Source organism: Mesoplodon densirostris, chromosome 5 (assembly GCF_025265405.1).
Source record: "Mesoplodon densirostris isolate mMesDen1 chromosome 5, mMesDen1 primary haplotype, whole genome shotgun sequence".
NCBI lineage: Eukaryota > Metazoa > Chordata > Mammalia > Artiodactyla > Ziphiidae > Mesoplodon > Mesoplodon densirostris.
The window spans coordinates 116858426-116872325 of NC_082665.1; the positions used below are offsets into that span (position 1 = coordinate 116858426).

At 41.0% G+C, this 13900-nt stretch overlaps 2 protein-coding genes across 4 annotated transcripts in view; one reads left to right on the forward strand and one right to left on the reverse strand.

Moving 5' to 3' along the window:
• Positions 1–12642, reverse strand: part of ACAP2 (ArfGAP with coiled-coil, ankyrin repeat and PH domains 2) — a 169632-nt gene extending 156990 nt beyond the window's left edge. For 2 of the 3 annotated variants that reach the window (XM_060099326.1, XM_060099323.1), the window contains exon 1: positions 12359–12642. In XM_060099326.1, coding sequence (XP_059955309.1) covers positions 12359–12411 — 53 coding nt within the window. In that variant the 5' untranslated portion in view covers positions 12412–12642. The remainder of the gene's footprint in view (positions 1–12358) is intronic. The other variant, XM_060099325.1, reaches the window with a different exon arrangement.
• On the forward strand, positions 8956–9450 carry LOC132491261 (large ribosomal subunit protein eL21-like). Its single transcript, XM_060100139.1, has one exon. The coding sequence runs from the start codon at positions 8959–8961 to the stop codon at positions 9448–9450; it is 492 nt and encodes a 163-aa protein (XP_059956122.1). The 5' UTR covers positions 8956–8958.
• Positions 12643–13900: the final 1258 nt, after the last annotated feature.

A 13900-nucleotide genomic window follows, 5' to 3' on the forward strand; every position in this document is an offset into this window, starting at 1 on the left:
ATTATCTCCAAGTTAAAAACTATTTTTTAAGAAAGGAAAAGTTTTGTTTATTTAAAAATGAACATGGGGAATTCCCTGGCGGTTCCGTGGTTAGGACTCCGCTCTTTCACTGCCAAGGGCCTGGGTTCAATCCCTGGTCAGGGAACAAGCCCCAAGGTGCAGCCAAAAAAACCCACATTTCTGGCTAGAACTAAAAAATTAAAATCATTAGTCCCATCAACTTTAATTTTATATGAGTCAACTTTAAAAGTATACACACTTGCTCACATCTTTGCCTAAAAGTGACTCTATAATACATACAAAGTTAAATCCTTGATATTAATTGTCCTAGTGTTAGGGGAACCACTGACTAAAACCGCCCACCCTGGCCAGGCACCAATGAGCTATCTTGCGACAGGAGGTCCTGGTAAGGAACATGGAACTAACAAGCCACCACCAACCAGAAGAATTCAGTAAAGGTCAAAAGGCAATGCCAGTCCATATGTCCTACCAGCCTCCCAGAATCCTCCTCGCTGTAATCCATCTTGGCATGAGCGATGCATGCACCACCAGGAAGGACCCTGAGTCAGAATGATTGGCCAGAGACAACCCAGAAACTAATTCCATCACCGTAAAACCAGAGACTGCAAGCCACGTGGCAGAGCAGTCCTCCTGGGTTCCCTGACCCTCCTGCTCTCCACCCGGGTGCCCCTTCCCAATAAAGTCTCTTGCTTTTTGTCAGCATGTGTCTCCTCAGACAATTCATTTCCGAGTGTTAGACAAGAGCCCACTCTCGTGCCCTGGAAGGGGTCCCCCTTCCTGCAACAGTAATGCCCATTCTCCATTGCCTGCCTTTGGTTAAACTATTTTACCATTTTTTTTACACTTCAACACTGAACTATAACTTTTTAAGCAGTGAAAAAATTTATATTTAAATTTGAGTATGTCTGTGGCATCACAGAAAATATAAAAACTTTAAACAGAAAAACATTATATTTCAATAAAGAATCCTGATGTATTTCAGGTACAAATTACAAGATTACCATCAAGTTAGTTCCTTCTATGAGAATTTCTTCATGTACTCATTTACCCAGATCTTTAGAGGTTTAACTTGCATCGCTTCTCTTCTGTCTAACCTCCAAATCCTAGATACAATTCAATGGAAACAGATTTCATGTACTCTCAAGTAAACACGTACATTTCCTCATAGTAGTTTTCTTCTACAACCCCTCAGTTCACTTATCCTTTGCTCTGTCATCATTCAGGATTTAAATCCTTAAGCCACTGTGTCCTCAGTTGTTTTTTCTCCTCCTATTCTTCTTTTGCTCACTCTTCCTTCTTAAATACTCTACACATAAAATCTACATATGGCCCTTTTTAAAGACCTTTACTGCTCTCCTACAAAGTGAAGTCTGTCCATCTACTTTTATTGTTTCATCATCCACAACACAGATGATTTTCATATTTACAAGTAACATGCCTAATCCTTCATGCATTCTAGATGTTTCCAACCGATAGCTTATTATTTCCACGTGGGAATGCCTGCATCCTTAACTAAATCATCCAAGCTTCTCTTCAAGGATACAAGAGAAAGAGGAAGGGGAATTAGCATTATTAAGTGGGTACTCCCCACCTACTTTGGTGAAAAGCATTTTGAATTCTCAGTAATGCAGTATTGTTCTCACTGAGCCTAGGTAAAAGTAAGAAACCTACCCAAGGTCTCACAACAAGTAAGTGAAAAAGAAGTCAAACAGGTAATCAACCTCCAGAGCCCACATACTTGGTCCACATTCACTACCCTAAAAGAGTGTTCTCCAGTAGAAATTATGCTTTGCATACCAACAGCAGATCAAATACATCCGTTTATCTCCATTTTCTCAAAAAATCCAATTAAGGGCTTCCCTGATGGTGCAGTGGTTGAGAGTCCGCCTGCCGATGCAGGGGACACGGGTTTGTGCCCCGGTCTGGGAAGATCCCACATGCCACGGAGCGGCTGGGCCCGTGAGCCATGGCCGCTGAGCCTGCGTGTCCAGAGCCTGTGCTCTGCAATGGGAGAGGCCACAACAGTGAGAGGCCCGCAGGAAAAAAAAAAAAAAAATCCAATTAAAATGACAGAAAAGTAAGGCGGGTTAATACACAGGACAAAGAACAGAAGCAATAACAGTAGCAACACAATTCTGGAAACTGAAAGGCAAATAAAAGAACAGTAACTCAGACCAGAAAATGCCAAACCTAAGTCTTCAAAGTACACTTGTGAAGCCAATGTCAAGCAAGAAGATCTACAATACAGAATCCCCTAATGGTTAGAGGCATGAAGATGTCATATGTCTCAAAATACTGGGATGGAGGTGGGAGGAGGTGGGAGGGTGAAAACAGGATTAGTTGAAATCTTATACTCATAAGGAGCAAGACTCTTCAGATCCTCATTCCACTCCTCCAACCTGATATGACTACCCCTCCCTGGCACTGACAAAAGATGGGAGCTTTATTTTCTGTAAAGGTTTACATAATTAAATCAAAAGTATTGATTAAAACTCTGTTAAAAATTCCCTATGAGAGAGAAACTCCAGTAAGAAGTCTCTACCCCACAGCCCTTCCCCAGCCCCTTCCCTAGCTCAGTTCCCTGAAATTCAGCACTTACGCTCTATTTACCAGGCAGAAGATGGCTCTTTAAGGACATGTCAGATAAATAAGAAAAGACCTAAAGATACTGACATTTGGGAGTGGTCCCAATGAAAATACTGCCCTGTAGTGAAACTCACCAGTCAACAAGCTGTAACAAAATATAGCATACTTCCAATAACTTTTTAAGTGCCTCATTCTTTGATGTAAACAGAGAGCCAAGGGTCAACAGAAACACATTAAGGAAAACTTCTAAAAGGAGACCAAAACAAACAACAAACAAACAAACAAAAACCTTAGACGAAGGGTAATTCAGAGAGGAAAAAAAATTGTTGACTATGACTAATTTCTTCAGATGTACAAGGAAAGCTCTTGAATGGGTTGACATTAAAAAGGAATATTCACAGTAAGAACGAATTCTTGAAAACTAGGATTAGTAAATAATTTGGATATATCACCCAGAAAGTAGAACAAAAAGACAAAGAAATAGAAAAGGGGAGAAAAAAGAAAATTAGAGGATTCATTCAAAATATGGATATAAAAATAACAGGTTAAAAAAAGAGGAAAAGAAGCTACCAAAGAAATAATAAGATTCCTCAGAACTAAAACACATGAGTTTTCAGACTGAAAGTATGTGTCCAAGACAATAAATTAAAAAGACCCACCCAAAGGCACATCATCATGAAATTTCAGAATACCAGTAGTAAAGAAAAAATCTAAAAAAACTTCAGGGACAAAAAATGAATCAGCAAATAAAAACAGCACCACATGTCATCAACAACACTGAAAACCCGAAGAATATAGAGCAATGCCTGCAAATTCTGAGAGAAAATGGTTTCAATCTACAAACCTACAAACATTTCCAAACAGGTAAAGTCTAAAGGGAAAAAAAAAAAAAATGCACCTTTTCAAGGGAGGGTAGTGGCAACTGCACTCTGCAAAAATAAATAAATAGAAAAGGCAACAACATGAAAATCAAGAACAGTAAACCCAATATATGAAAGACAGAGGGAATTTCCATATCAAAAATAAAGGGAATCAAGAAAATGAAGACAAACCATAGACTGGGAAAAAAAAATTCCAAAATACATATCTAATATAGGACTGTTCTTTAAAATATACAAAGAACTCTTAAAACCCAATAAGAAAACAAACAACCCAATTAAAAAATGGGCCAAAGACCTTAAAAGACATCTTAACAAAGAAGATATACAGATGGCAAATAAGCATATGACAGCAAATAAGCTCACATTATATGTGATCAGAGAAATGCAAATTAAAACAACGAGATACCACCACACACCTACTAGAATGGCTAAACTCCAGAATACTGACAACACTAAATGCTGGTGAGAACACGGAGCAACAGGAACTCTCAATCATTGCTCTTGAGAATGCAACTGGCACAGCCACTTTGGAAGACAGTTTGGGGGTTTCTTATAAAACTAAATATACTCTGGCAATACTTACCATACAACCCAGCAATTGTGCTCCTTGGTACTTACCCAAATGAGTGGAAAACTTATGTCCACACAAACATTTGCATACAAATGTGTATAGCAGCTTTATTCATAATTGCCAAAACCTGGAAGCAACCAAGATATCCTCTGGTAGGTGAATGCATAAATAAACTGTGGTATATTCTGACAATGATCTTGTATCCTGTGGCCTTGTTGAACTTATTAGTTCTATCTGACTTTTGTGCATTCCTTAAGATTTTCTATGTACTAGATACAGTCAGCCCTCCATATCCTTGGACGCAGAACCCACAGATAAAGAGGGTTGACTATACTACACCATTTTATGCAAGGAACTTGAGTATTCACATATTTTGATGTCCACGAGGGTCCTGGAAACAATCCCCATGGATACCAAGAGATAACTGTATATAATCTAAAAGTAGAGATGGATTTACTACTTCTTTTCTTATATGTATGCCTTTATTTTTCTTTCTTGCCTAATTGCTTTGGCTACAACCTCCACTACACTGCTAAACAGAAGTGGGAATAACAGACTTTCTCTTGATCTTAGAGAAAAACGTTGTCTTCCACCATTAAGTATGATGTTAGCTGAGAGTGTTTTATACATGTCCTTTATCAGGTTGAGGAAGTTTTCTATTCCTAGTTTACTGAGTATTTTCTTTTTTCTAACTTTTGAATCTTATTTATTTTTTTATACAGCAGGTTCTTATTAGTCATCAATTTTATACACATCAGTGTATACATGTCAATCCCAATCACCCAATTTATCACTACTGAGTATTTTCATCATGAAAGTGGGCTGGATTTAGTCAAATGCTCTCTCTGTATCTATTAAGATGATTATGTGGTTTGCATCACTTGTTCTATTAATACGGTTTTCTACATTGATTGATTTTTGTACTCCTGGGATAAATCCCACTTGGTCATGGTGTACAATCCTTTCTATATATTGCTATATTTGGTTTGCTAATATTTTGTTGAGGATTTTAATACCTGTATTCGTAACAGATATTGCTATGTAATTTTCTTGTGATATCTTTGGCTTTGGTAGCAGGGTGATACTGGCCTCATAAATCAGTTGGGAAGTGACACTTCCTTCCTCCTGTTTCTTGGAAGAGTTTATGAAGGACTGTTGTTAATTCATCTTTAAACATTTAACAGAATTCATCAGTGAAGACATCTTGGCCTGGGGTTTTTTTTTTTTCTTTTTTGGGGGCGGCATTGGGTCTTCTTGCTGCGCATGGGCTTTCTCTAGTTGTGGCAAGCAGGGGCTACTCCTGGTTGCAGTGCATGGGCTTCTCACTGCGGTGGCTTCTCTTGTTGCGGAGCACAGGCTTTAGACATGCAGGCTTCAGTATTTGCGGCACGTGCGCTCTAGAACGCAGGCTCAGTAGTTGTGGCGCATGGGCTTAGTTGCTCCGTGGCATGTGGGATCTTCCCAGACTAGGGATCGAAACCGTGTCCCCTGCATTGGCAGGCGGATTCTTAACCACTCTGCCACCAGAGAAGTCCCTGGGCTTTTCTTTTGAGGAAGCTTTTTGATTACTAATTCAATCTCATGTCTATTCAAATTTTCTATTTCTTCTTGAGGCATTTTCAGTAGTTTGTGTCTTTCTAGGAATATATCCATTTCATCTAGCTTAACTAATTTATTGTCTGAGAATTTTTCATAGTATTCTCTCATAATCCCTCTTATTTTTGTAAGACAGCAATGATGTCCCCTCTTTCAGTCCTGAATCTAGAAATTTGAGTCTTCTTTTTTTTCTTTGTCTAGCTAAAGGCTTGTCAGCTTTGTTGATCCTTATGAATAACCAACTTCTGGTTTCACTGATTTTCTCTAGTTGTGCTAGTCTCCATTTTCATTTACTTCTGCTCTAGTCTTTTTTATTTCCTCCCTTTCCCTGCTTTGTTATAGTTTGCTATTTTTTGTAGTATCTTAGATGGAAGGTTAGATCACTGATTTGAGATCTTTCTTCTTTTTAATATAGGTGTTTGTAGGTACAAATTTCACTCTAAGCACTGCTTTAGCTGCATTCCATAAGTTTAGTATGTTGTATTTTTGTTTCCATTTGTCTGAAAGTATTTCCTTATTTCCTTGTGATTTCCTCTTTGATCCACTGGTTATTTAGGAATGTGTTGCTTAATTTTCAGGTATTTATAAATTTTTCAGATTTCCTTCTGTTACTGACTTCTAATTTCATTCCACTGTGGCCAAAGAACATATTTTTCATGATTTCAATCCTTCTGAATTTACTGAAGCTTGTTTAATGCCTTAATATACAGTCTGTGCTAGAAAATGTATTCATGTGAACTGGAGAAGAATATGAATTCTCCTATTGCTGCATGAAGTGTTCTATAGATATCTATTAAATCTTTTTTTGGTTTATAGTGTTATTCACATCTTCTATTTCCTTGTTGACCATCTGGCTAGTTGTTCTACCCATTATCGAAAGTATTTATGTCTCTATTATTGTTAGATTTTCTATTTCTCCCTTCAATTCTGTCAATTTTTGCCACACCTATTTTGAGGCTATACTAAGTGCATATGTTTATAAGTATATGTCTTCCTGATGGATTGACTCTTTTATCATTATAAAACATCCTTTATCTTTAGTAATTTTTGTCATAAAGTCTATTTTATCTGATATTAGTATAGCCATTCCAGCTCTCTTTTGGGTACTGCTTGCACTGTTTATATTTTTCTATCCTTTTACTTTCAATCTATTTGTATCTTTGAGTCTAAAGTATTTCTCTAATAAACAGCATGTAGTTGGATCATCATTGAAATTTTACATAATAAAAAGTTTTAAATAAATAAGGCCAAAATACATAGAAAGACGTAACCTCTTCTGAAATTGAGGAAGCTATTATATAGACAAAATATTCAAGAACAGCCATTAAATTTTTGGAAAAAACAGTAACAAAGGAAAACTTGTCCCACCGGATATCATAACAGACTATAAAATTTTACAACTAATATATTAACAATATTTGCAGGAGAACAAAAAATTACATTGGTAGAAAAGAGTAGAATCCAGAAAAAGACCCATGTTCGTATACATATATGTATATGCACATATGTGTGTAATTTTAAATCAATGGAGAAAGGATGGATTATTCAATAAAAGGTATTAGGACAGAGGCTTCCATTAGGAAGAAAATAAAATAGGATTATCTCCCACACTCAAAACTAAATCCAGCTGCATTACATGAAACTAAAAATTGCTAAAAATAGAAAATATCCTATAATAATGGTAATGGGAACACTTTTCTAGGGAATACATGAAAGCCAGTTTTTAAACTTCTGTATTATAAAAGACACCATACACACACTTAATGCAAATTTAATTAATGCAATAAGGCCTGTGGCTCGAGAGATGGAGTAAAAGAGTGGATTCACTTCCAAGTCCACCACTTGAAAGTCCACCATTAAGAAGCCAGTTTGGACTTCCCTGGTGGCGCAGTGGTTAAGAATCCGCCTGCCAATGCAGGGGACATGGGTTCAAGCCCTGGTCTGGGAAGATCCCACATGCCGCGGAGCAACTAAGCCCGTGCGCCACAACTACTGAGCCTGCGTGCCTAGAGCCCATGCTCTGCAACTAGAGAAGCCATCACAATGAGAAGCCCCAACACCACAACGAAGAGTAGCCCCCACTCTCTGCAACTGGAGAAAGCCCGTACACAGCAACAAAGATCCAACACAGCCAAACATAAAATAAATAAAATTAAAAAAAAGAAGTCAGTTTAACTTCTCAAAATACCCAGTTTGGTATTTTTTTAAACATTTTAAAAACAAATATAATAATTCCTACATCGTAATATATTTTAGTATTAAATGAGATGGTAGCTATAAAAGCATCTAGTATAAGGTCTGGTATGTTATAAAAGCTTGTTCTTCCTTATTTCAACTTATGCTGGTACTACGTTAAATGAGGAATTAGAAGCTGCAATGAGGAGTAGCTGGGTTCCTGTATTTTGGTTCATGATAAAACTACTGATACTTTATAATGCCATTCTACCACTTCTGAAATAAAAACACATTTTGCTTCATCTCTTGCCCACCGTATTTTCCATGTATATAAAGTACCAATTGTTAAGAGTGTACCTGTTCTAAATATGGAAGGTAAAGAGGCAAACCAGCCAGGATTGGCACCAGCTTAAGAGCAAAACATTATATGTACGTGTGTGCACGCGCACACACTTATGTGGGCATTTATTTATTTACTTACTTACTTATTTATTCCAATGTCTTTCAACAATTAAAACCTTTCACTCTAAAACATCTTTTTAAGATTTTTATCCTAAGTTGCTGAACAAGGATCATATCTGAAATAGAATCAAACAAAAAACCTTCAGAATGGTGCAAAATAAACATTGTTAAGGATAAAAAATAAATGTACCAAATAAAGACTCAATATTTTTATATTTGAGGAATGAAATAGAGCAAAAATCTTCCACAAGTCAAAAAGCACTTGGGACTTCCCTGGTGGTCCAGTGGTACAGAATCTGCCTTCCAAGGCAGGGAACTCCAGTTAGATCCCACACGCCCTGGGGCAACTAAGCCCGCCAACTGCTGAGCTCGCGTGCCTCAATGAAAGAGCCCGCGTGCTGCAAACTACAGAGCCCATGCGCTTGGGAACCCACGCGTCACAGCTACAGAGCACACGCGCCCTGGAGCCCACGTGCCACAGCTAGAGAGAGAAAACCCACACGCCACAACTAGAGAGAAGCTCGTGCACCGCAAGGAAGAGCCTGCACGCCACAACAAAAGGTCCCGCGTGCCGCAACTAAGACCCAAAGCAGCCAAAAAATAAATAAATAATTTTTTTAAAAAAAAAGCACTAGTGGAACCACCATCTTCCACTAATTCGCCAAAATGACCAACACAAAGAGAAAGAGGAGGGGCACCCGCTACTTGTTCTCTAGGCCTTTTAGAAAACATGGAGTTGCTCCTTTGGCCACATACATGCGAATCTACAAGAAAGGTGATATTGTAGATATCAAGGGAATGGGCACTGTTCAAAAAGGAATGCCCCACAAATGTTACCATGGCAAAACTGGGAGAGTCTACAATGTTACCCAGCATGCTGTTGGCAACACTGTAAACAAACAAGTTAAGGGCAAGATTCTTGCCAAGAGAATTAATGTGTGTATCGAGCATATTAAGCATTCTAACAGCCGAGATAGCTTCCTGAAACGGGTGAAGGAAAATGATCAGAAAAAGAAGGAAGCCAAAGAGAAAGGTACTTGGGTTCAACTGAAGCGCCAGCCTGCTCTACCCAGAGAAGCACACTTTGTGAGAACCAATGGAAAGGAGCCTGAACTGTTGGAGCCCATTCCCTATGAATTCATGGCACGATGGGTGTAGAGAAAATAAAAGACCTAGACTGTAAAAAAAAAAAAAAAAAAAAAAAAAAGCACTAATTCAACTTTTTGTTTCAAACAAAATTTCACTTCCTGAGTGAACCATATGTTTATATAAAGGAAAAAGCACAATTTTTATAAAAATTTTATAAATTTACAGTTTAGGGCCCAAACAAGTTCAAACTTCTTCAACAAATGTTGGTCAAAATGGATAATTCCCACTTTAAAAATGTACACTTAGATGCATTCACTTTCCTGCAGATTTTAAATGAACAAGATTTTGACCTTTAGACTGGTTTTTTAAAAAACTAAGATGGGAACCCAAAATTACATAATGAAATGTGCCTTCCAATCTAAAAACAAAACAAAATGTTCACAGGAATGTAAAAGTAACCACTGAGTATTCAAATTACTAAAAACAATGTTGCAACTGCAACATCCTTCTCTCCCTATTTCAACCAGTCTTCCTGTTTCCTTACCAATTTAATAGGAAAATTAATGTCTGAAGCTTGAACACTGATGAAATTTTTCTTCAGCAAGAGCTGCCATTTACATTGATTCTACAACATTCAAGGCGATTCTACAACATTCAAGGCAGTTATGTCCACATACCAGACTTAAACGCCACAAGATTCATTTGTGAAGGATAATAAAAATAGGAATTAGATTTAAAGCAGCACAGTAGATCAGGACACTACAAGGAATAAATAGTACAGCTGCCTTGCTATCAGAAAAACAAGCCCAGCCGCCACAAATCTTCTTTTGATACAAACACTTCAATATATCACTCATAAAGTGCACAATGCTTTTAAAAGTTTCGCTTATACATAAGGCATGTGAATAAAAAGACTTCTGAAACATTATTTTCAAATGCTATAGAAACCTACACAGTAATGGGATTATAGGAAAACTGTAAAAATTAGGAGTGTGAATGATGAGACTTTTATTTCCTGGCATTCTTGCCTCTACTGCAAATTTAATCTAGTCTCACAAATTATACAAGATATTAGAGTTCTCTGAATCTTGGTTTGTCTTCCCAATTTGCAGCCAACAGCAACTGGAATACCGGAAACAACTCTAGAAAATCCCTAACATCCTAATTAATATAGAATAGAAATACATTCAAGTCTAACAAACGTTCACTATAATATTCCATACGACTTAATCAGTATCTTTTCCTCTTATTTTATATTCAATGATTCTTTTATTTTAAAAACAAAGACAGCACATGGTTTGTGACCAACACCAGGGATTAGAAGCATTTCCAAATCACTTCTCTCAACTTTTTTTTTTGAATGAAATTTAAACTGTGAAACAAACTGAGCACAAAGCCACATTCTCTAGGTAAAAAGTGCCGTGATTACCTCGTTACCCAGTAATATTAACAACAATTTCACCAAAAAAGTGGAACTTTTTAAGGTACACTTTAAAAATTACTTCCTTTGCCACACAGTCCCGGAATCTAACTTGCAAAGCTGTCCTAAACAATCCATTTGTATCTCCTCTGAGTCCATCAAATCACGCACAATATAAGTTTTAAAAACTAATACCAGCAACAGCAATCAAACCAGGTGTACGTTTTTACAAGCAATAGCCCTAAGCTCCAAATAAAATTAACACCAAAAAACAAACAAACAAAAAAACCAAAGGACATTCTCTTAGAAGTAGGAGTTCCTTAGTTTTACAATAGTTTTCTTTGCTTTTCACTGAAAAGAAAATGGCAAATGAAATTAACAGTGATAACGATGAGAACAGTTAGTTCCCAGGCAGAGGATGCAGGAATTTACAACCCAGGCTTGGCCTAGAGATCAGCGGGCACACACACATCAATGATCAGGGGACGCTTTCAAGACATGTCACTATCTAACGGAAGTTCTAAAGGACAGCCCTATAAATGCACTGTAAAACACAACCTAGCAAAACTCCATTTTCCAAAACAATTCAAGAGTTTCCTACGATGCCCGAAACCGAAAGAGTCTGTGCTCTGGACACCCTCAGGATTGCCGCCTCTCTCAAGGCAGGGTGACCAGCCCATGTGAATCGGAGTGCCATCACGTCAGTTTATGTGACAGATCCACTGGGAGCATCCGACGGTGATGGGGGCCCTCCCGGGCCGACGCTGCTGGAAGAGGAACAGAAATGCCATCTTCAGGGCCCTCCTACTTCCGTTCTCAAAACAGAAATTCACTGTTTCTCCTAGTCCTCACCCCTCAGCCCGGTACCTCTCGACAGCGGTGCCCCTCCAAAGAGCTTAGGTGTAAAGAAAAGCCTATAGTCTCGGACCAAGGTGGACAGAATGCTGTTGGTAAAAGCACTCCCACCCCCCGACTCCCGTGCAAAATCAACCGCCAGCGCCTTCCGAGGAGCCCCCCTGGCAGGGGACACGCCAGCAGCAGAAATCGACATCCCAGTTCGCCCCCCACTCCTTCCTCCTCGGGGTAAAAGGAACTAAGTGAACTGCAGGAGGGTGCCCTGCAAGCTCCCTCAAAGAAGGGCTGGGGTGGGGGTGGAAACGAAGAAGCAGCGGAAGGAAGGGGAAAGGACGAGCGGCAAGAGGAAGGGAACGTGAGCGCGCACCGCAAAGGGCACGAGTCTTCGGGGAGGCGGCTGCACCCCAGTTCCCCGGAGCTGGTGCGCCCCGCCTCTCGGGCGCTCCGCCCCGGGCAGAGAGCGAGGAAGGGGGATAAGGGGGCAACATCCTCCTCTGGCCCAGCCTCGCCCCTCACGAAGGGCTAGTCGGGGCTGTCGTGCCCTCTCCGGATCGGGAGCGACGGCATCGGCAGCCTGCCCCGTCGGAGGGCGCGGACTACGGGGCCTCCCGCGCGTTTCGCGGGCTGCCTTTCACGCCCCCACCGCCGGGGGAGGCAGCTCCGGGTGACGCCGGCCCGGCGCCAGGCGGCCGCGTCGGCTACCTGAAGCGGGGCGAGTCCTTCAGACACTCCTCGAAATCCACCGTCATCTTCATCCTGCCTCCGCCTCGTCTCGCAAGCGGCGCTGGAAGAGCCGAGGGAGCCGCGAGAGCGGCTGCGCTGGGGACCCAGACGGCTACGGCTGGCGCACGGCCGCGACTAGCGCTGCGCAGAGATGCGGAGGGCGCCTCGCCCGCTGGTCATAGCAGCCGCGAAGACGGCGGCGGCAGCGACGGCTCGTCAGGCCCCAGTCCTGCCCCTCTTCCTCCCGCCCCCAGCAGAGGACCGACCTCAGGGAAACGACCCAGAGTGACAGCCGCAGCCAGCCAGCCACGAACACGACGGCCAATAGGAGGGGCTTCCGGTAGCACCGCCTGCGGGCGCTCGGGCAACGCGCCTGAGCGACGGTAGCGGGAGCCAGTGAGCGGCGCGACCGTGGGAGCCACCTTGCCAAAAGCGTCCCGAGGGCCAACCAGGATGCGCGGGCGTCGTTAGGCGGGACGAACCGGTTGCTGGGAGGCCGGCAGCTGAGGCTCCTTGGGAAGGAAGTCACGTGGCTGCGCGCCGCGCTTCCCCCGGAGCCCCCGCCTCTTCTCCTGCTTCTCCAGCCCCGCCCTGCTGAGCTGCCAACAAGGAGGAGCCGCCGCCTGCAGGTCTGAGAAAGGAGAGCTGCTTTTCAAGGCAGCTTTGGCAGAAATCTGAAAAGGGTAAAAGAGTGGAGATTATAAAAGGAAGAGATGGTCTAAGCCACCACTTCCTTTCAGTTTAGAGAAACTGAGGCCAGGAGAGGAGCGAGGGTAACTTTAATGCTAAAATCCGTCTTTCACTTACTGGCTTCATCACGTAATGATTTGAAAGTATCTCCCATGTATTGATATATATTTTAATATAACCAGAGACTACTTTCAGAAGGAGCTGGCATTTGGGGTGGGCATGGAAAGATCAGAAGGATTTAGACAGATAGGGGAGGCAGGGCGTTTTGTGTGGAGGAACCGTTCTCAAAACCACAGAAAACATTCCTCCTTACTGACCCCTTTCTCTCAGTAGCCTTTGCCAGTTCTAAGACGATAGGATTCTGAAAATGCAGGCTCATTTACTCAACTTGCAACACCTGCCCTCCGATACACGATTTTTCTAGGAGCCACTGTAAGATACTCATCTTCTGATCCCCACAATAATCCCACAATCCCCTACTTCTGATTCTTAGATGCCACGAACTCATGGCATGTAAGTAGAAAGTACCATGGATACATTGTATTTAAGTATATACTTCTAAACTCAACCTAAAAACCATACCCGTAAAAATGCACAGGGAGGGTGTTAGAACAGCATAGTGGCTCTGGAGGTAAGCTTTTGGGATTTGCCTGCCAGCTTTCTCACTGCAAAATGAAGATAACACCACTGATCTGATAGAGTTGTCCTGAGGCTGAATGGATAAGAACTCAAGTCAACAGTGCCACATAGTAATCATTCAGTTAATGTTGGTTATTATCATAATTGTACCACTTTCTTCTTCAGTACCATAAGCAGAGGTTAGGTTTAAGT